Consider the following 24,363-nt stretch of genomic DNA (forward strand, 5'->3'; position numbering starts at 1 on the left):
TGTAGTGTAGTACTCTACCTCACCACCAGCAATGGGGTAGAGTATCGCCCTTGGCGATGAAACTCGCCATTCATCATCTCAGTAGTGTAGATCTCGTTGCTGCTGGGAAGTAAGTAGAAACGTCCTGCATTGGGCGCTTCTTAAGTAATCATCGCGTGGGATGCGACTTCGTTGGTGGATGTCCTGTATGGTGTGAACTAGCTATGTGACATGTACGTTCCTTTGCTGCATCATGATCCAATCTGAGGTGTTTCCAGCTAAAAGATGTGCCTTTATCCGCAAGCAGCAAGCGGAGCGAAAGGGTTTGCCTAATCTAACCACTCTGTCTAATGTGGTCATCGCCATATAAGTTGGGTAACATTTGTCTCTCGGTTGCATGCCTCCGAATGCATAATCTCGGAATCTCAGGATCCTCAGAATCTCGCTCCCTTGAACCTGTTGATTTAGGCATGTTAAAACGGATTAGCGAAGCGCACAAAAGTATAGAGCGTGTTATATTCAAACATGATCAGGAAACACGACGGAGTGAAGGACACAGTCCCTGTGTGTGATCTTGTCTCCGGAGCGTTGCATGATCAGTGTTTCAAGGATTAGCGAAGGAAATAATTTCCAACAAGGTGGACGACATATTCAGACTATCTGTGGATGAAAGATGAGTGAGCAAAAATGTAAGGGTGAAAGGAGGATGAGTGAGAGAGAGTGGCTGGTTTGTCCCTTCAGATGACGCACCCTTGGAAGCCGCTGAGAAGGCATGTTAGCTTAGCACAATTGGTAGAGCCCTGGATGGGTAATCCAGAAGAGGTGGGTTCGAGTCCTACAGCTGTATCCTTTTCAGTGACTTTCATCGTTAATTTCTTAGGCAAATTGAGGCTTTGTATGTATTTGTCCCTTCTATGTTGTTCCAGCCTCAGAACATCAGTTCTTTCATATCTGAGGATGTTCTGTGTAAATAAACCATGACACTGTTATATATTTTCAGACGAAGACGTGCAGCGGTTGTGTGCTTGCGCAGTGCGGCATCCAAATTGCTTCCAACGACTGCGAGCTCTTCTGACGAAGCGCATCAAATACCAGTGTAGAGTGTGGAATCCCTTTCTCATCGGGGTCCTCTTGCCGATACTCATTGTGCTGGCCGAGCAGCAAGTTGAACGTGACTTGGCAGGAGCGAGTGCCGCCGTGTTTGCTAACATAAATAGGGCAATGCCGACTGTCATGTCCTTTGCTTCCTTGTACCCAAAGCAAAAGGTATTCGTCGAATACGACAAACAAGTGACCGATCTCGTGGACAACCGTTATCTGCCTATCTTGAAGAATGAGACTGCGCATGTGGACATTGTAGAGAACGCAGAACGTCATCTCCTCGACTTGGGAGAGAAGGACTACAAAGACTATGTCTACTCATTCGTCTTAGGAGGAACATTTCGAGCCAACAAGTGCGTGCATTTCTTTCATCACGACGTACTACATACCTGGACACCTACATGTACATGAGAGAACTGATGTTCTGAGGCTGGAACAACATAGAAAAGACAAATACATACAAAGCCTCAATTGCCTAAGAAATTAACGACGAAAGTCCTAAGTATTTCTCCTCTCTATGTTCCAACCTCAGAAAATCAGTTCTCTCATGTTCAACAGTTGTCGCTTGCGTCGATCCCGTCGCATGAATGTGTGTATCAGTGAGCAAAAATGTATGAGTGAAAGGAGGACGAGCGAGAGGGAGCGGCTGGTTTGTCCCTTCAGATGCCGCGCCCTTGTAAGCCGCAGTGGAGATGTGTTAGCTTAGCTTAATTGGTAGAGCCCTGGATCAGCAATTCAGAAAATGTGGGTTCGAATCCTACAGCTGGCTAACGTTTTCAGTGACCCATCTTTCGACGTTCAGAGGAGTGCACTGTTAATTTGTCATTACGATCAATTAATCGATCAATCAATTGACCGATCGATCTGTCGATTGTTTGATTGATCGATTGACTGATTGATTGATGAAGCTGTTACTTTGGCACCGGTGACTGCCAACGGCTAAACTATAGCCTAACTAGCAGTGCATCAATCAGTATTAGAAACTACAAATGTGGTAGTAAAATAGTACAAGAAAAATGAACGCAAGCGAACGCAAGAGAAAACATATGCATGGGTTTCACGCATTAACAACACAATACGCGGCTGCACTTGTCTTAACATACGTAGACCTAGAAAAGGTATCAATGTCAGGACAGTCAGTTGCATTAAAGGTCAAATGCATACGGGATATTGGAATCATGGGATGTATTCATGGTTATAAAATGAATGATGCCTACTAGACCGTGGCGAGTAACGAAAGCAAAGAGTAGATACTAGATGAGGGCGGATAAAGATAGCATTGATTAATTTATATTAAAATAATGCATCACATAGAGAGCGTCTAGATTTCAATGTAGGCAAACTCAAAATGCTCCAACATGCACGAATAGGAATACAGCCTCCTACCTACAAACGTATCATAAATTCTACGACACTTCTTTTACACATTTCGAATCTCATTGGACTTCGTTAACGACAGGAAAGGGAAATCAAACACAATTTTTCCCTTTATTTTGTTCATTGCGCATCTGCGGAGACGCGACTTTCCTTCACTCCGCAACCCCCACACCCACATGCACAATGTGAGAGGGTGAAACAGCACACTATAGCCTCTTGCGTCTTAGAGAAACATGAAAAAAAAAAAACAGAAAAGACAACACAAGATAAGGGCGGTTCGAATAAAGTCACCAGAGACATTTGTTTTTGTTTTGTTTCCACGTGCTAAAGCTCAACTTCGACGCATACGGCGGCACTGTGCTCCTTCACCCTCTGACGTTGGGGGTGAAGGAAAGAAGCGTCTCCGAAGATGGGCAATGAAAAAAATAAAGAAGAAAATGGTGTTCCTTCACGAATTTTTTGCGGACGATCTATCGAACTCATATTTTGTTCTGAAAACTACTCCGGTATCAGGTGTTCTCATTGGGAAAACTTCGTAGCTTTTATCATTCAAAAGTTAATTATTGAAAGTTAATTAAGACATTCCCTTAGGAGTTTGTTAATGCCCTCCTAAGGAGTGCCGTTCAGCATATGCTAGATTGCAAATGATTTCATCTCGGAAAAAGTGATACATATTTTGTTTAAAAATATGATCGCATTTAGCTGGGACACACTGTATACCTCAGTACATTAGAATAAAGAGAACGAAGAGAGTGCAGTTATCCACGCTACTACGCTTACACGACAAGCGCTTACACGACACGCTTACGAGCTGGCAAGAAATTAAGTAGGCGTTCGTGAAGTCGTTAAAATATCAAGTTAAGAAAAACAACGCAGTGCAAGTTCGCCCATGATTCCACATTTATCGAGATCACAATAAGAGGGGTCTCCCTGCACCTAGGCTCGTGAAAAACATGAATGCACAACATTTCTAGAATTAATGGAAGAATTCCTGACCCTCTCATTCACATACTCACGCTCTTCTGAATTTAAACGTCATGATTTTGATCTTGATTATGTGCCTCACTTCCTAATGTGTTATTGAGAATGAAATAGTGCGACATAGACAACATTTGATAAAGTATTACTTTCACGAGGTCACATAGGAGCACCTGCTGCTACCAATAATGCGAAATTTCCTTATCTAAAATATTGAGATCAGCGTTACCCATGTGTAGTTGGATGACGGAGTGTCACACAGTAAACTCTGAAAGGGAGAAAATTTTTACACGGAAGAAACCTAAGCACAAGTGCAACAAGACGCACAAACGCGATGACTGAAAGGTGAATTACCGGTATGGGGGGCTCGCAGCGCCGAGGCAACGACGAGCGCTGGTTGTGCTACAAGCATTGTCTTTATTTTGTAAACGTGCTCGAGAAGCTATACATCGCGCAGCTTATTGGTTACTGGCATTTATTTATTTATTGTGGTGCTCCATGGGCCTTGCGGCATTACATGGAGAACACATGCAGCAATGATTACAGAACAGTAAGAAAAAAAAAAGACAGGGAATGAAATAACATTAGCAAAGTAATACAAAGTCACTAACAACTAGTTGCGTAACAACAATAGCATTGATTAGTAATACTACAAAGGAAAAAGAGAGCGGAGAGCGGTTTTAAATGATGTATGATTTACAACTGAGGTGATGGATGAGGGTAAACAATTTCATAGCCTAATGGCACGAGGAAAGAAGGAAAAGTAAAAAGCGTTGCTATGGGAGAACGGTTCGCATTTCTGAGCGTTATCCAAGCGTTGGTTTGTGTAATGCGCTGGTCGGATGTAAGGAAGAGTAAGGGGCGACGAGTGCAAATGTTTATGAAGATGGAGTATGTGGAGGTTACGATGGTGATCTAATGGCTCAAGGTCGAGAACTGAATTTAGAGCGGTGACGCTTGTGGGTCGAGAATAATCAGATAAGATGAAACGAGCAGCGCGATATTGTACTGATTCGATGGCATTTGGAAGGAAAGATTGATGAGGGTCCCGAATACAGCTTGCAAGTTGCAATTTGGGCCGGATGAAGGTGAGGTATGCCTATCGTTTAACTTCAGGTTGGGGGGGGGGGGCAAGACGGAGGTTGCGTCCGTTGGAAATAATCCAGGCAGCGGTTTGAGTCACTGATGATGTGGTTAATGTGAGTGTGCCATTGAAGGGTGGACGTGATATGAAGACCAAGGTACTTGTAGGAGAGTGTGTGACTAACTAATGTGTTACCGAGTTTGTAAGGGTACAGAGATTGGTGTCTGCCGACGTGGAGGTAAGAACATTTGGATGTGTTTAGTGGCATCAGCCATGTTCAGCACCATGGGTCGATAAGATTAATGTGTGATTGGAGGTGTATTTGGTCTTCGGGAGATACAATATGTTTATAAACGACACAGTCGTCGGCGATTAGTCAGACTGGAGATGAGAGATTAGTCGGGAGGTCATTAATGTAGATTAGGAATAGTAAGGGGCCTAATACAGAGCCTTGTGGGACACCTGACGTAACGAGAGAAAGAGAGGAACAGTTATCATTAACAAATTTGTATTGCTCGAGTGAAGACAGGTAGTTAGTAATCCATAACAGAAGGGTGTCCGGAATCTTTAGACGAGATAATTTAGCGATTAGCCGGTTGTGTGGAACTTTATCAAAGGTCTTTTTTGAAATCTAAGGGTATTATGGTAGGTATGAATGGCTTTATCGGGGTGATAGGATAAGTCGTGAATAAATGAAGCCAGTTGGGTAGTACAGGAGAGACCGCGACGAAACCAATGTTGAAACGAAAAGAAGAATCAACGAAGGAATGAACGAACGAAGGAAGTTCATTACAGTTGAGAATATGACGTGTTCAAGTAGTTTGCATGGGGTGCTAACAAGAGTTATGGGGCGATATTTAAGTGAGCATAACTTCGAGCCGCCTTCGTGTATTTGTATGACACTACCTATCCGCCAGTCGCTATGTACATTGCGAGTGGAGAGTGATTGGTTGAAAATGTCAGTTAGGAAGTGGCTAGATGCGTGCTTGGCGCCTTCGAGGACTTTAGAGTTGATGTCGTTTAATCCAGAAGAGGAATAGAGGAGATGATCTTGAGGGAATCGATGAGGTGACAGATGCCACTAGGCGAAACCGAGAACTGAGGCATGTCGGCGTACACAAGTGGAGTTAGATGGGGAATATTGGGAGGCTCGACGTACAAGTACACACCGAAAAAAGTGACTTTAAATAAATCGCAGCACTGTGGGTGGATAAATTATAACCGTCGTTAAGCATTATTTATTCATGTTGAGTCGGCTTAATGAGGCGCCAGAACTTGCTTGTATTACAGGAGCCAGCAGCAGGAAGGTCGGAAGAAAAAAATTCAGCTTTATGCTGAATTAGGTGCAATTAGGTTAGAATTAAGGTGCACGATTTGATTTCTAGGACCTGTACTATGCCCCAACTCTTCAAACCGCGAAACATTTCTAAGTGGCAATAGGGTATTTCTTTTGCGTCTGCATAGTGTGCAACCCCATGGCTTCTCGAGCTTTCGTGTGCACGTTTTTGTGCTACGGTGCTAATTAACGATAACGATAAACGATGCTTTATTGCAACTTCCAGATAACGAACACAATCAGGGGGAAGCCAAAAAGCAGCACGAGGCTGCTTGACAAGGGCATTACCCCTTTAATATAATCGTCGCGACGGCATCCAGCGAATGAACAAAATCATCTATGTAGTGCGAACTATGGAACGCTATTTTAAAACTAACCTTTAAACTACCTAATCTTTAAACACAACCTTTAAAACTAGCACAACCATGACAAAATACTACAATGTGTGCAGTTCGGTATGTACAATACTGCACAATACTACACAATACAATATACACAACACAATACAATATACACAATTGTGTATAAAATAACAAGAAATTGAACTCCTATCCCGAAATATCAAATTAGATAAACAACGATCTTAAAGAAGAAAAGGAGAGGTCATTGATATATACCTTCTGCGTATGAAAACTATTCAAACCGTAGGGAAGGGTATAAGACAGGGACTGATGGCCGTAGTTGGTCCTAAACCAGGGTATTGTCCATTTGTCACAGTGACGAGTACGTTGTGATAAGTGTCGTAACGCAAACAAGGATAACATATAATTATTATTTTGTCGTGTGGCAACTAGAAAAGACTTGAACATATGATAGTTGTACGTACTGGTTATCTTCATTATCTTGAAAGTGGTAAACAAAGGCTGTGTGTGTGCATCGTAAGGTACATCGGCTATTATACGCACTGCCCGTTTCTGTAGGGTCAGTAAACTAGTTATGTCTCTCTGCGTTCCTGTGCCCCAGACTAAAAGGCAATAGCGCAAGACAGAAGAAATTAGTGAATTGTACACAAGTAATTTCACCCTCGTAGGCAAGACATGACGCAGACGATTCAAGAGTCCTATCGACCTTGATATTTTGACCTTTACATGGGATATGTGGCACTCCCAGGATAGGTCTTCGGAAAAATATACACCAAGGGTCTTAACGACCTTTACGATTTCAATCTGATCATGGCCCAGATACACATCAACTAAGTTATTTTTACTTTTTGGCTTATATAGTAGAGCTTTCGCTTTGTTAGTATTTATAAGTAAATGGTTAATTTCTGCCCAGTGACTTATTGCCTGAAGGGCGGTGTTTGCCATCCGAGTTACTGCCTCAACTGTGGCACCAGCGAAAAATATGGCAGTATCATCGGCATAAATAAAAAACGTAGCATCGGACGCCACATTGACAATGTCGTTAATGTACAGGTTAAACAGCAAGGGCCCTAAGATGCTGCCCTGCGGAACACCGGTCATTATATTCAGTTTATCGGAGCAATATCCCTCTATTGAGACATATTGCTCACGTGAACTTAAATACGAAGAAAGAAGTAAAAGTGCATTGCCACGAATTCCGTACTTCTCTAGTTTGTTTAGTAATACTGAGTGGTCAAGAAGGTCAAACGCCTTTGTGAGGTCGATGTAGACTGCTAAGGTGAATTGCCTATTTTCGATGTTGCGAATGATTTGTTCTTTTTGACATAAAAGTGCCGTCTCAGTTGAACGTGACTTACGAAACCCAACCTGACGGTCGGTAATGACATCATATTTCTCAAAGAAAGCCGACAATCTCTTGTGAATAATACGTTCAAAGCCTTTCGAAAATATGGGCAATAAAGATATTGGCCTGTAATTTCCAAATACATTGGGATCTCCACCTTTACTTAGTAGTATCACCATAGCCACTTTCATCATAGAAGGGAAAACCCCGGTTGCAAAAGACAAGTTGAAAATGTGTGTCAAAAAAGGAGCTAATAAGTCAATAACATGTTTAATTGGTTTGACTTGTAAATCCTCACAATCGCGAGCCGTACTGTTTTTTAATTGAAGGAACGATGAACAGACCTCTTCTGCAGAAGTTGGAAAAAGAAAAATTGAGTCCGTAATTCTTTTATGAATATGCGTGCAGGCATCTGCGGTATTACATACCGACCTATTTCTGAGCCCAACATCTACTAAGTACTGGTTAAAACGACTACAGAGAGATGTACCATTTACTTGCTCACCGTTTATAATCATGGTACTAAGTCTGGGGATGTTTGGACGTAAAACACTATTCAAAGTTCTCCACGTGCTTGCAGAATTGTTGCCTGATCTCTCAAAGAGACCGTGGTAATAAGCTGCTTTGGCATGTTTCAAGGCCTTATTCACGACGTTTCTATAACATTTAAATTCTTTTAAGGCGCCAGGCTCTCTAGAGCGAATAAAGCATTTATAAAGCCTATTTCTCTCGTGAATCATGCAAAGCAGTCGTGTTGTTACCCAGGGCTTCCGCACATGGCAACTAGTCCTTATGTTTTTGACAGGGAAATGCACATCATACAGGTGTTTGACCTTTAGGAAGAGGTCGTTATACGCCTCATTCGCATTGTCGTGACTGAACACCGAACTCCAGTTGATCGAATGCGAGCACACATCTTTATGGAAATTTAAACGGAATTAAAAACAATATACAGATGAAATGCAGTATAGTTTGTAGCGTGCTACACGACGTAGCATAATATGGGGGTGTGTGATTCAAAGAAAGCTTGTGGAAAATGCACAGAATCCCACAAAAAGTTTAATGTGATTGGTATTTTGCCTTACGTCGCTCGTCGTTCCATAACATCGGCGACGGTGTTACACATTGATAAATCGTACGCAAAACCTTTCCCATAGCATTATGTGGTTTCTCAAATTCATAGCACGCTTTTATCCTGCAAAAATAAAACGTTGTTGGCATTTTCTTGCTAAAACGGCTATAGAAACGTCAGTCTATTTCGTGAAATAATTGACCCTACACTGGGCAACCGCTGTGAATGGGCTAACGGCTGTCTGGCTGTCCGCCATTTTCAAGCACAGATATACGTGATGCCACGAAAAGCCGTAGCTGGAATCCATTGACAAGTACGAGGGCCCGTACACGTCACAATGCCCGTTCGGGTGCATCTACGTCAGAAACATGGCTCCACCCATGTGTGTTTCGGAATGAATTATATGTGTTTTTTTTTTTTTTTTTTTTCACATGGTACTGCACCGAAACGGGAGAATGAAGGTGCATTTTGGGGAGAGTTGGATGTGGGCTTCGAGAATATCACAACCATTTTGACTTTTTGGGATATCGACATAGCTGACCTTTAAGGGCCAGTTCCCATATACGTATAGCGATTTGCTATAGGGTAATTCCACGTGAGATCAGGCAGGTCGGTCCCGATGACCTCCCGGATTTTTTATACGCAACATATATATTGAAGCCTAGCTTATGGAAAGGATTCCAGGGCAAAAATAAATTGAAAATTATTTGGGGAGTTTGCGAAAGCTCTCAGCGGCGCATTGCTTAACCATGGTTCAGCGAAACTGTCAACTTTGGACGTCCGTTTCGTGTATCTGCCCACTCTGTAGGTTGTTCATACTGCTTACAGACATTGTTCCACGTGTCCCCCCCAAAAAAAAAAATCAATTTTTTTTGTGGATCAAAGAAGGGCAAAACACAGTCAGCAACCTTAGCATTACATCTACCTCTCCAGTTGTATGCCCATAGGAGCAGGCGCGTGCAGATGCGGCTTATCACTTTGTAGCATGGTGCAATCTTTCGAATTCACTGCAGGGTCCCTTTATGTGGTCGAGTATAACGTGATGGGGCTTGCACATGCTTATATAGTTGTTGCACGGGGGAAGGTAAACAGTTTCCAGAACAATTTATTGAGCTTCACGCACACCTGGTAGGTAAACGAAAATGCAGAGGATGCCCAACCCTGACGTGCGTGGAAATGCAGGTACTTAGGGGCGCATCACTACCACCTTGCGCACACTATCGGCCGTCCTGGCGACCAAGATTTCACAGTTACCGTCCTTGGTCCGGCTGGATTCCCACATATGTGACGACTGTATCCCGGGAACGGCGTGGACAGTCCGCCATTTTCACGGGTTGTGGCGCCCTCTGGCGTTCCGCGCAAAATCGTCTGCTAATGGTTGAAGCCGTCTGCTGCCCAGCTGTCGTGGCACGGTTCTCTCATTTTACGTGAAGGGGTTACTTAAAATGTAGGCTCCCGTAGTCTCTTGGTAAGTAGAACCGAGCTCGCTTGAAGTTGTGACTTATCGACTTGAGGCGGCGCAGCGCGTTTAAACGCTGAAAGAAAAAGAAAGGAATATATCATCTGCGCGATATCTTGACACCTGACGCCCTCCTCACCGTGCCCGGATTGCAATTCTGTACGGGGCGTGTGGTCTGATTGTTGTGTTGAAACTGATTGCGCGTGTTCGGTGTTAGCATCGTACATCATTGCGTGCGGGACTGAGGGACATGATCGAAGAGCCCGGCGTTCCCTTCGGGTTTGCTGACCTTGGCCGGGTCCAAGACATCAGTGCTAAACCGAAAGTAGATCAAGTTTGGGCCTACCTTCGAAAGTCAACGCATTGCATCCGGCAGCGACATGGCGGATGGAACTTCATGGGAGAAGGCTAACGTGCGGAACGTATTATGCAGGGTGTCCCAGAAAACGTGTCATTGAATTATAATTAAAAAAAACTACACCACCTAGAGTCATGCGGTCAATGGCATTTGTTCTTACTGGGTTTTTGCCACCTCCTCGTGTGAATGTCGTGTAACGTAAATTTAATTATGTAAATTTTTGCGACCTTAAGTCGGAAATTTCCCTAGTAAAGGTCACTTTTTTACCCCACCAATGTGAATAGCGTGTCTAATTTAGTCAAATTAATGATAATTGACAGGGATATTCAGAAGCTATCCCATCGGAAAAAATAGCCGCGAAATCCTCTGCGACCCCCGTAGAGTATGATGTTCGGCTATTTTTTCCGATGGGATAGCTCGTGAGTATCACTGTGAATTATCATGAATTTGAGTGAATTCGGCACGCTCTTCATATTGGTGGGGTAAAAAAGTGACCTTTACTTAGCAAATTTCCGAGTTCAGTTCGCAAATATTTACATAATTAAACTTGGAGTACATGACATTCACATTAGGAAGTGGCAAAAACCTAATAAAAACAAATGCTGTTGACCGCATGATTCTAGGTATCCTAGTTTTTTTATTATAATTCAATGACACGTTTTCTGGGACACCCTGTATAATACGGACACCGACTCCGCATCAGAACATGTTACACTGGAGGGGTGGTATCAAGACGACGGCACTGTTTCTGGTGCGCACTGTCAATGAGTTGCCGGGTGAGTGCACCTGTATGACAGGCCCGTTGAAGTGATCGAGACTGGTCTCATCGTGCATCGGAGGTTGCAGCCTCACCAGACCGCCTTGTGAAGGAGGGAGACATGGATGGACTGCTAGAGGTAAAGTGTCCACTCTCCAAGAGGTGGATAACAGCAGAACAGATAACAGCGTCTCATGACACTTGTACTTTTTCCGAGTGGCGCACTTATTGCAAAAAAAAGTAAAGCCTGACTGATCAGACACGTAAACCGGGTGCGCACTTTTCAACCTGTATGCGTGACGGTCGAGCAACCCCTCTGGGTCACCTGGCATAGAATGATCAAATATATTAATAAAGCTTTCCTCTAAAGCGAAGAAAAAGTCCTACCCTCAACTGAATTTAGTGGTGCTGTAGAACTTGAAGAGCAGCCCAGGGGCTCTGCAATTGATGACCCATGTGATGCTGAAGCTACAATTAAAAGGACCACATTTGTTTTTGGAACCAACGCACCAGCTGTGAAATATATACACATCCGGCTTTCTCTCAAGGGGGAAGCCTCACCTACCATCGTTCAAACTGACTGCCTCGGCAGAATTTGAAGAGCAGTTCCAGTCTTCTGCGAATGTTGAATCACGTGATCTTGAAGCTACAAAAATGTAGAGGACATTTGTACTTGGATCGGTTGACATTACCCACTGTGTGATATGCGGCACACAGGATGGCCGAAAGAAAAACTAAATTCTGTCCCTCCAATTCACTTCAAGACGTTTTAGTGTCAAACCAGATTTCGCCCCGGATTTCTGCCCTGAATCAAGGTCTACGTGTTTCGGGTTAAACCCGATTGCTACCCGCAAAATTGTACCTAAGCTAGGCACCTCAAGGCAGTGTCATTCCAATGTTTCACAAGATACGCAGTTGATCTCTACTTCTGATACTTCTGACACGCTGGATAAACGGTACAACGAAAGTTTATCCTACAACGAAGCTCGATATCTCCCTGAATTGAGTCCGAGAGTAATTTTTCCACTCGAATTTGCATGAATTTTCGACCTTCAGTTGACCCGAATTTTACCCCCCTTAATTTGGAAAAAATAAAACCCGCCAACAGCGCCGCAGAAGCAGCCCCGTCGTCTCGGAGAAGGACACACATTGCGCTGCTGAGAGGAGATCGGCGGTCCGTACTTCGACGCCTGGTGACTCCTCTGGCTACCCGGCAATGAACCGCTGACATGCTCCTCCTAGCCATGCTGAGTATAGTTCATCCAACGCTCGGTTTCTGTGTGCCTAGACATATCTGTCGTCAAGATGCTGCATTTGTTCATCGAATGCGCCTCGATGTGGCTTTCACAGCACAGTGGCGTTACCGCTTGAGGTAGGTTGACTCTCCTGACTGCAGTCACTGCGGTGCTGACATTCTTCTCAACGCCCGCACTACCGACTTTCCAGGATCGTACTCTCCGGATCCCTGAACGAGCTAGACTCTCGTCCCCTCCCTTTCACAAAATTGATTGGACCTTGGCCACATCCAGCCCACCAACACCCTGCCCTCAAACCTCTCTTCACCTTTCTGGACACCATAGGACTTCGATCCTTATTGTGAGGGACTTCATTATTTCATTCCCCGCATAACCACCAGCAATGGGGTAGACTATCGCCCCTGGTGATGAAGCTCCTCAGTCATCGTCTTGGAATAAAGTTGTTCTTGTTCTATTGCATAGTGTCTATTGACACTTCTCAATACATACACAGTGGCCACTTTGGAATAGGTCAAGAGAATTTCTGTAGATAACCTACCGTGAGACCAACTAGACAACAATTCGTATTGACATTTGTCAACAGAGTTTTTATAGATCGTCAATGAATTTTTATAAGGGCGTCAACATAGCATTAAGGCGTCAACACGGTAAAATAATACCGTTAAAACGCAGCAACACTGCCAATTGTTAACACTGCAAACACTGCCAATCATAACGTTTAGTGTTCCCACCATGACCTGGAACAGAGGTACAAATGCTATAAGGGAGCTTTTGGTAGGTTGCGCCCCTGATAGCTATTTCAGAAAAAAAAATCCACCTCGTTGAGATGGAAACGAGTCTGCAATTCGCTTCTTGCCCCCTTGCACTGTATTTACGGTGGGCTTGCCCCAACTCTGCGGTCTGTCGGTGCATGATTCTAAGTGCACACGTCTACAGCATGTTTCTGCCCGCCTTACATGTGCAAGTCCTCTCAATTACAGTTCATCTCTGACTGTCGACCTAGGAACGGCACAGTGACATTTAAATACCAAGTACCTCGGACTCGGAAAGTAGTACTACAGGGTTACCCGTCCATTTTAGTCCAGGTGCCATCTGAAATAATCCAAGCGCCATTCAATTTAATCCGGGCGCCGTCTGAAACAAATCAGTTGCTATTCATTTTAATCCGGGTGCCATCTGAATTAATTCATGGTGTTTTTAAGCACTATAACCGTGTGTTCACACGAGGCATCCCTGTACAGTATTCTGGAGGAAGGACAAGTAAAAACAAACTGGTGATGGAACTGAAGTTGTACGGTGTCTGATGTGGAACGTTCGCACGACGCTGAGATATTGGGAGTTGGAGCGGAAGTATAGCAAACGACGCCAGTGATGCTCTCATCTGCTACAGAATATGTTCTGCCTGAGCTGCAGGATATTCCATACGGTTAGAAGAGCACGAAAACGCATGACTCACATAGCAGACGACATCACTGGTGCTGTCGTCTGCTACAGGATATGTTCTGACTGAACTGCACGATATTCCGCGCAGTTAGAAGAGAGCGAAAAGGCATGATGCTCATGGCAGACGACACCAGTGGTGCTGTCGTCTGCGAAGGAATATTTTGTGACTCTGCCACAGGATGTTCTCTGCGGTTTGAAGAGCACAGAAAGACGTCACACACATCCTGCAGCTTAGCCACAAGATATGCCGTAGCAGACGATAGGACCAGTGGTGTCGTCTGCTATGTGACTCATGTATCCCGTGCCCTTCTAACCGTGTGGAATATCCTGCAGCTCAGTGAGAAGACATTCTCTAGCAGACGACAGCACCAGTGGTGTCGTCTGCTATGCTTCCGCTTTAACTCTCGATATATCGGCGCCGTGCAAATGCTCAACATAAGACGCAGCAGAACAGAAGTCCTGTCAGCAGCATTTTACCTTTCCATCCATTACATGTCTGTAGAATATTCTGCGGGGATGTCCTTCGTGTGGGTACATGGTAAGGGTGCTTAAAAACACCATGAATTAATTCAGATGGTACCCAGATTAAACTGAATAGCGTCTGGGATTTTTCAGACGCGCGCGGATCAAACTGAATGGCGCTTGGATTATATCAGATGGCACCTGGACTAATTCAGATGGCACTTGGACTACAATGGACGGGAAAACCTGCAGTTGCCCACCGCAATACCGTACATGTACAACCATTCGAGTGCCGCATATTAGTCCATACACGCGGGATCACAACAGGGCGTAGAAGATTTAATTCAAACTGACGCTTAGGTGACGACCGGAGAGGGCGGCAGTAGTTCCGACTTCGGACACTAGAGATACATGCTTCGGAAAGTCGCAGCGCCGCCTGGTTAGCGCAACAGCATTATAAGGACTCCGTGCAAACCACACTGGCTCAGTGCCATGACACGAACACGGACGCAACAAGCGTCTACTGGAACAGTGCCAACACAATCCTTCTGTTGGCGGGAAGTTCATGAAAAACACTTCTTCCTTTTTCGTGGCCGTGAGGAGAGGGATCACAGGGGTTTGCGTCGCGAGTTAGGCGGTTTAACCCTTCTCAGACATAGCAAACATGTTCCGCTTAGAGCTGTTCTTGGTGGAGCCTGAACGCCACGAGTGAGGCTGTTTCGGAGGTGCACCGTCTATGAACCTCCTGTTTCCTTGAATACCTTACTTTGTCGTGTACGTAGCAGGTACAGGCATTTGAGTATACAGAGATGTATCGTGTGCGAATATTTCACCGCATCCCCTTCCCAGCATGACAGCCTTGTCCACTGCCCCTCAGCGTCACATACATGACGATTCGACTGTGGTTCGCTCACAGTAGGAGTTACCTCATTGTACTGCAGCAGCCTAATCATTACTTGTGTTTTTTTTTTTTATATATTCCCACTCGTATCTCCCAATCATCCGAGACACTCCTACATTGTCATCGTGCTCGTGTCGTAGTGATTCTTCTTCAGGATGCCCAAGGGGAAAAACAAAGTCGGCAAAATGCGTGCCGGCGTTTCCTTCCGACCTAAAAGTCGTTGGGCCGTCCTTGCAAAAAAGGTTGGGCCAAGCTTGGGGATTGACGTTGGCCATACTCGGCCTGACTTAATACTGCCAACCTTGGGCCAATGTAGCAGACCGACCTATAAGACATGGGGCCAACACAGGGCCAGTGTAGAACCAAGTTTGGGCAGTAGCTGGCCCTTTGTCGGATAACCTGAATTGTGCCAAGTTAGGCCAAAGCAGTCGCTCATATTCATGCTCAATTGTCTCGCGGCGTAGTGTACAACGAACAGTGGGCACGGCGTTTTAAAGCACAAAAAATTCCCAGAATGGACAACGCGCAAGCCTTTCAAAGTGCTAAAAAATAGAGAGAGGCAGCACCATAAAATCTCGCAATATGCCCGAAACCACTAGAATCAAACAGCTCTCAAAGAAAAGCAATTTCATTTATTTCCTGAGGAAGGACAGATACTATATATATAGGTTGTTTCACGAGCTTTCCTGTTCGCGTGTTAGTCAAAATGAGGGTACACAAACAACACTGAAATGAGGAATTGCTTGTCGTATTAGCTCACCATGAAGTTAACGTCTCTGTCTCTTACTGCCTTGGGTTTGAGACAATCACTTGGACAATCGAAAGTCGAACGTATGCAGTGCTACATGACTGCGTGTTTCCCTCCCCCCAAGGCAACACACCGAGATTTGACCAAGCTTTGCAAGAGCTTGCCTGGCCGACCTAGCCGTGATTGGCAAGTACTTGGCCAACGAGCTCGTGTCTTGTCTCGTCGGATCTGCCCCCTGGCCGATGGCTTGCCAAACATTGCTCTGCCTATCACTATGCAGCATTGCACCAACGTTGGCGGGCCGAAACAGTCGTTGGCCAACTGTCATCCAACTTTTTGCCAACCGTCAAAGCGTATTTTTTTCTTTTCTTTTGTTTCGAATAGCAGCTGCATTATTTTCGGGTTTGTTTGCAGAGTAGGGCCGACATTAGCACGCATTTATTATGCCAAACCTTCAATTGTACGCTCGCATCACGTCGCACAACGTTCTCGGCCCAATGTCTTTCGCCAACCACCACTGTCAGTGACATCAGACCGACGTTGGTACAAGGTGCAGTGGCCGACTAACCCAAGCAACACGCCAAATATTTTCCACAATTGGTCATAGTTTGGCCAGCCTAACTGGCCATGACTGGCCTAAGCATGACCAAAGAGTATGGTACCGGTATGGGATCGGTTCCTTTTAGCCAAAAAGGCCAAAGATTAGGCCCCTCTTAGGCTGGCCAACAAGCACCCAAACACTTCCCCTGGGTCCCTGTTTGGCTCGCCAACAAGCACCAAACGTTTACCATAGTACCTCTTTGGCTGGCCAAGAATCACCCAAATGCTCGCCATGGGATTCTGTTTGGCTGGCCAGTGCGCACCCAAATGCTTTTTCTAGGCCCCCTTTTGGCTCGCCAACAAGCACCAATGCGCTTCCCCTTGTACAATACATTCACGAAACAACACTCAAAAAGAATAACAACGACATTTATTGGTTATAGTACTACTTTTCTTTCCTAGGGTGTTTCCCACAGGCTCTACAGTCCTATGCCGACTGACATCTATTAATTATGACTGCACTTTTCTTCGTATTATTGCTTGGGGGTACCCTTCCACAGGCTCTCTGGCCCTATGGCGCCGGACTGTACGTCCTCCGTTGCGGTCACCCGCGAAGTAGATCCATTCCTTCATCACTTTTGTCACAGAGGCCTCTGTAGCGACTTGGAAGTTCAGCCTCACAGAGCCTGAAACAAACACTTGAAAAAAGTGTTAGCTTTGATATGGCGTGAAATATATGAAAGGCCTAAAAGTTAGACACTAGTTAGAGTTAGACACTCCTATCATGTCAGGATTCCTACTGGCGATTTATGAGTGTTTAATCAGAATATAGTGCTATCGTAACTTTAACAGAACCGAAGTAGGGTCACCTCTCAGTCTGCCCCTCGAAGAAAAAGCCAGAGACAAAAGCAATGGCATCAAGAAAACAAGTGCATGGTGTATGATTACTTCAATGAAAATGTAGCTCAGGCACAAGAATTAGAAAGGATAACAGAAGCCAATCTCCTTTGCAGGAGTCAAAAATGCTATTTCAGACTCCATAAAATTAAACACGCGTTTCTCTGACATTGGAGGCTCTACATCACCATAGCTCGAAGGTCATTGTGATGACATAGATTGTGCATTTTCTACAAGAAGCTAAAGTCACGTGTTCGGCAGACGTGTAGACGTGCAGCAGTAGACGTGTTCGTGGACGCACATGACACACTTGAACAAAATTTGTTTCAGGGGCAACTCTGTTTGCGTACTTCCCGTTCCCTCTTTTTCCACCCATCAGGTCGTTGTGGGGAGTATACGCTGGCTTGAAGTGTATGAGCCGTTTCAGAACTACTGTGCTGTCTCCCGTGAGATTTCTTTTCTGTATTCTATTCTTTTTCTAATGTAATATGCTGTCTCAACCTGCATGCTTTTTTTTTGCCAGTAATATAATGAGAACCACACAGCAGGATTACTTGTCTCAGTGAAATCTGTTGAAACTGGTTACCTCAGCAGCAACTACGATAAATATAAACGTATAGTAAATAGGCTTTGCCAAACCAACCCAAAATCATCTTGAGAACATTGCTCAGCTGTGAGAAAGGATGCTTGTCGCCTTTTGACCCCTTCCAGCTGCATCGAACTGCCAGCTAATTGGAGACGATGTTGCGTAGCACGCACCGCACGGCATCCTTCTCCTCTGTACGGCCCTTAGTGGTAAAAAAAAATTACCTGAAACAAATAGTGCTGTTGTTTATCAACGGTGCTGCTCCTCGGCAATGATAAATGCGACATGTTTCTGTCTGTATATACAATAAAAGAAATGTTTCTATCCGTAGAAATTATGTGAAGATGTCAACTGAGGCCATAGCAGACATAAAAATAGAAACTATGGTATCTACTGTACATGAAGTAAGTACTACCACTAATGTATATGTTGCTCTTACGCGCCGCATAGTGCCCTTCTTCTCATGATCATAATCGTTTGCATCATCAGCAATTTTGATCAGTATCAAGAGACGGCATGCGAGACGACTACAAGCTTATCTAGTCCCATGGGGGAATTTGTGTCCAACTGTCGAATATGATCTTAGAGCGAAATAAGCGAATTACCAGTGCTGTAAGATTTGAGTCGTCCTCAAGGTAAATATCCAAATCTTCGAGCATGGAGAACGACGTAGCCGGTAGGCACGGGCAGTTGTTTGGGAGGTTTAAAGCTACACATATATGGGAATTCTGTTTCTTAAAGGGACTCTGACCAGGAACTGTGGGAGCTCTTTCGTACTTGTAGTCGATAGAGCACCCAACAACGACTCTCCATGCGAAAATTCATGCATTAAAACCCCACGATTTCTCTAAACTCGAATTTTAAACATTCGACTTCATCCGAGTGCAGCACGCCTAGCGTCAAACCGAGAAAACATACGTTTATATAGAATATCCACCCCGGCGCACCATCAAGATGACGTCAACACGGGGGCCACTCGCAACACCCACAATTGGCTTAAGCGCGTCACGTGGTCACGCGATACCTGTCAATTTCCTTCATGAAATGGCATTTCTACGTTAATATGTTTTTGTTACAGAGCCTCAAAAAGAAAAATATACCCTGCATTTATCACCTGCAACAGTTTCTACGATTTTCTTTTCAATCTGTACACGGCGTTCCATATACGCTTCCGTATCCGGTCAGCTGTAATGGATGTCGTATGCCGAGCTTGCGAACTGCGAACTTGTGTGACTCCCGGTTCATCCTCTTTGTTCGGGTCATTGGGTTGGTGTTGGAGTTGGTCGCCATATTCTGAACGTTTCACCTGTCGTTGCGGTGTACTGTTCTTGATCTGCTGCGAAGCGACGAACCGCAACGGCAGTCACTCGCCTCAGCGAAATTCTGTCTGCTGCATCTCAAAGGAGCATGGGGACCTGATGATACCTTCAACTAAAGAAACCAAGTGTGCTCTCGTGTGGTCCTGACGGAAAAGTAGTTTCAACAAGGTTAGCACATTTATTTTTCAGTTCCAAGTCTACGTACTGAAAACCATGCAAGTGCAGTTGATCATTCTCGTAGCTGTTGTGTAACGCGTATGCTTTCTTACGTATCCCACAGAACCCTCCACTTTTTCAACCAAGTTATCTTTATGAGATCCTTCTGATGGCTTCTTACTAGGCTATGCCGCTCCGAGGCATTGAGATGACGAAGCGTCGTGGTAGCTGCTCCTCCGCCTTCGAAAGATGAAATTACGGTTCCCTGTAAACTAATGGAGCACATCATGTACTACCACGTTGTCAACCAAGTTGAGTCTGTCGATTTATTTTTTAAATTCCAGCATGGCTTTAGAAAAGGGTATTCAGGCAAAAATAACGTAGTGGAATTCGTTCACAGCATTTTAAACTGTCTTGATTTCTGGGTCCATGTAGATGTAGTATTTTTTTTATTTTGTAAGGGCTTTTGACACTGTGCTGTATGCTCGCGTGTTGACCAAAGTAGCCTAATTAAAATTTGATCCTGCTACCTGGATGTGCAGTTTCTCAACTAACCGTAACCGTGGCGACAACTCGTGAGGAGAACCTATCATATCGCCACCATGCAGCATTTGTTATGTTAGAATCGCTTCACATTTTAATCAAGTCAAAAGCAAGGCCTTTTGGTGATCGGTCATGTATGATTACATGCCCCTCCGTTATGTAACCCCACACTAGGTTCTTCAACCAATGAGCGATAAATAAATGTATTGCCAAGTACATTGTTTACAAGTCTCGTTATTCCATTTCGCCACACTACCACAAGCAATTGTTAGAGTAGAGGCCCAGCGTATGAAGCTCGCCACTAATCATCATTCAAACAAAGTTCATAATGTAAAATCCTTTAATGAGAACACCGGCTTAACACAACAATTAAGAATAAAGAGAGTAAACGTTTCATTGCCTATCCAGGTGGCATCATCCCTACAACAGAGAACAATCAAAAACAACATCAAAGGAGTCAAATCGGTGGTGCGCATTCCTTTCATCCAACGTATTTCATGCGCTATTTGGAGGGCACTGTGCCCATCAGGCATTTTGACTGTGCATATCAAGTTGAGTGCATAGAATGTGATGCAACCTACATTGGCGAGATAGACAAAAGATGTGGGACAAGACTAAAAGAGCACACAAGGGACGTTGCCAAAGCTACTAATGCTTAGCTTAACTAACCACGTCTGAATTAGTCTACCATTGCTGTCCTAAGGGACATATATTTTGCAGTAACCTTTGCACATGACTAGCGATGGGGCCCTAGAAAGTTCTTACAATCCTGCTTTATCAGGTCTGATGCTTCAGCCTGTAATACAAACCGTGGCCCCCTATCGGATGTGTATGATGCCCTCTTAGATAGGCTGATGTGCTCGTCTTTGGCCTCTGTTGTACTGATCATGCCACCCGGATAGGCGACAAAACGTTTACGCTCTGTTTTTAATCGTTGTGTTGAGCGGTGTTTGCAGTAAAGGACGCTACATTATGAGGTCGTCACCCGGCTTTTGGAATATATTTTTAAATAAAGTTGTTGTTTTACAAAGCTCAATACATTGCAGAAATCATTCTCATTGCCTATTGTTTAGGGGATGCTATTCTTGCAGTCACATGAAGCACTGAAGGGCCAATTTAAAAAAATAAAGGCAGTCTGATTTATGTCCTTGCCGACATGGCACAGTGTATGTACAAGGTAGCTCCATTTCAGAAGCCTGAGAACACTCAAAGCAATTAGTGTGCTAGCATCAGATATGGTGTACAGCATTACATATTTGCTTTTGGTAGGGCAACTAATAAGGGTGGACAGAAAGGCAGTTACAACCTGTTTCCACAAAAGACACTCAGATTCATTAGCAATTTCCTCTACCAAGCTTTTTCCAAGCCAAGGCTTTTTCTAGGCTACTAGAACATGGGTACCTGGTTATAAATAACAAGAAATCATCTACCAGAGATTAGTGTTTCACACACCCTGCTTTCCATCGACACTATTAAAAGGTGTGACCCCCAAACCTGCAAAATTCCTGGAGAGTCTTTACTGGACACTGTTGCTGTTCCTCTCACCAGGTGCTCTTTATGAACCTGATTGACAGTTCTGGATGCACTGCCTGAGCTAACTTCAGCATGCTTTCCCAACACGAATGGTAACTGCTATGAGGAGTGTCGTACTTACTGAAAGCAACATGAAATGCTGTACCTTGCCAGGTAATGTTGATATCCTTCTTAAGACCGTAGAGAGATGTTCCTTGCTCCCTTTATTCCAAATTGTACTATCAGATGCAAGCCCACTTGCCACCAAGCCAATGAGTTGTGCCTCACAGTCAGTGCAATCAAGGGAATCTATCACTGAGGCCCAGAAAAGCTGTTTTCCATCCGGATCTGATTCAGGACTGAGCCGTGAGTAGCCCCGTGAAAGCAGTAGGGTTTCTTCGAATTTTAGATGTGCTAGCTGTTGTTTTCCTCCCCCTCCTTCTTTTTATGTAGTAGCTGATTACTTTAGCCTTGTACTGCTTTGGAGATTGAAGATGTGGAGATGATGTAAGAGGTGGAACTAGGCTTTACGCAAAATGAGGCAAAGTGTGACTATGAACAAGTCTTCTGAGAATGTTTATGTATCATTTACAAAAAGAGAGGATAGGTGTTACATTTTTTTCCCGTTTTGATATTTATTTATGAATATATCTCAAAGGCCCTCACAGGCATTACATGAGGGGGGACATCAACATGAGTCACTTAACAAATACGGAAGTTACAAGGAACATACATATTTGGAAGACGTACTCTGTTTTTCGTTCGTTCATCAGTCTTGCTCTAGAAATTGTTCACTGTAGCAATGGTACACAATGTCACGAAAGGAGTGCTCATCTATTGTTCTGCAAGACTCATTAAAAAGGACTAGTATTGTGTTTCAACACAACATATTGAACTCATGAACCATGCATCATCCTGAGAGCTATAAATCATCCTAAATACAGATGCTGAAATATTTTAAATGCGATAGACGAGCTGTGCGAAGAGGTACCTCCAGTTAGGATCTTGGGTACTTGAAGCCTGTGGCATGTTCTGTGCGAAAGGCTTGCCAGACCCTCTTCATTGCACAGGCTGGGATGACCACGCTCTTGTTTTTCCGAAGCTTGTGCCATACTCACCTTGCAAACTGGCGATACGCAGTGTATCTGCATCGTCTACACAGATGTACATAAAATATGATGATGATGATGATGATTCAGGTTTTCCTGGCGCATAAGACATAAAATATATAGTTTAGGCAAACAGGTAACCGGTTACAGTACAGTGTCTGTATAGTGTCATTTCTACATGTACCTGAGAGCAACTGCAGTTTACCTGCCCACACCCTGTACATTACTACACAGAAACACAGTAATCATTCTCATTGCCTATTGTTTAGGGGATGCCATTCTTGCATTCACATGAAGCACTGAAGGGCCAATTTAAAAAAATAGCGACATGCTGTGTTCTTTTAGAAACCAACATTGTTTTACTTTTCACTGAATCGACAATCAAGAACACTCAATATCGCTAAAAACCTACGCTAAAACCTTATGCACAGGGCAATACATAAACACGTGACTCAGGAACAGCACACTGACACTTACAAAATTGCCTATATTGGTTTTCTCCAGTTCAGAGTTGTGTACTGTATAGTCTTTTTATGTGATGCGCCCTGTACTGGAGTTTTTAACGACTTCAATGCAGGACCAAACCAGTTTTGGGCGCCAGAATTTTAACATCGTTCGACAAGGACACATGTGACTTACTTGTGAATATAGTCGCTCCTAGGTTCGCGCTGCCCACGGAGTTCAATATGCGACCCTAGGACAGTCATATTGAAGAATAGTAGTTGGAAATCTTCGGCAGTGTTTTCGAGCTCCTTGCAGCACAAGCATTCGATCTCCTTCGGCATTATGACACACCCCACACCAGCACCATGAACATCAAGTGCGCATTAAATATCAGATCACGAAATTTCAGAGAACGTTTACATGTTCGATCACAGTGTGCGTTAAAAAGCTCATCGCTTACCTGCCTGTCGAAGACAGGCGACTGATGCTCTTTGCTTCATCTGTGACCGATGTTCGTAGAGCTCTAACTTCGTCTCGCATTCGCGGCATCGGCGACGTTTCGAAAGCCTACCGAGCTGTTCAGCACGCAGAATTTTCTTCTCGATCGCAGAAAGGTCAGAAAGAAGTTCCGGGCTCGAAGTCTCCGCATTTCTTCCTTCGACGTCCATATTGAAGATAGCTTTCCGGACGGATGCCGGCGTTCTCACAAACTCACTAACAACAGAACCGGTCAGACAACAGACCGGTCAGACAACAGAACTAACAACAGGTCCGGGCGCCCAATGAAACGTGGACCTCGTGCTTTCGTCACGCACACGGAAACTGGCGGATGTCCACTACAAAGAGGCTAGATTTTGACCCCGATTGCGCGAGTTGAGGAGGAAAGGCGAAGCCGGTTTTCAGCTCCCCGTTTGGCAAACTTTGCCGCCGGGCACAGCCAAAATATTTCGTGTGTGGCTTGGAAGCATATTATACCTTCGTAATAGATGCAAACGAAAGATTTGTCGAACTTCTGGTCAGAGTCCCTTTAAGGTACTTCAGGTGTGCTATTATTTCTCTGATGTGCAAAAACACCTTGCTTTCAAAGGCTGTAAAAACAAGAAGCGCAATCACACATCATGTCTGCAACGACATGCACTCCCAGGTAGCCATACCTTTCAGCCGTAATTCCAGTGCACAAGTGGTCTCCAATAGCTGTGGCAACAAGGTATAGCTCTCATTCTCTAGTGTATTTTGCGT

At 44.3% G+C, this 24,363-nt stretch overlaps 1 protein-coding gene across 1 annotated transcript in view; it reads left to right on the plus strand.

Annotated features, from left to right (window-relative positions):
- Positions 1–24,363, plus strand: part of LOC135388463 (phospholipid-transporting ATPase ABCA1-like) — a 391,000-nt gene that overhangs the window by 247,338 nt on the left and 119,299 nt on the right. The window contains exon 16 of the mRNA XM_064618039.1: positions 980–1,433. Within this exon, the coding sequence (XP_064474109.1) occupies positions 980–1,433 (454 nt within the window). The remainder of the gene's footprint in view (positions 1–979; positions 1,434–24,363) is intronic.

This window comes from Ornithodoros turicata, chromosome 3, assembly GCF_037126465.1.
Source record: "Ornithodoros turicata isolate Travis chromosome 3, ASM3712646v1, whole genome shotgun sequence".
NCBI classification, from domain to species: Eukaryota; Metazoa; Arthropoda; class Arachnida; order Ixodida; family Argasidae; genus Ornithodoros; species Ornithodoros turicata.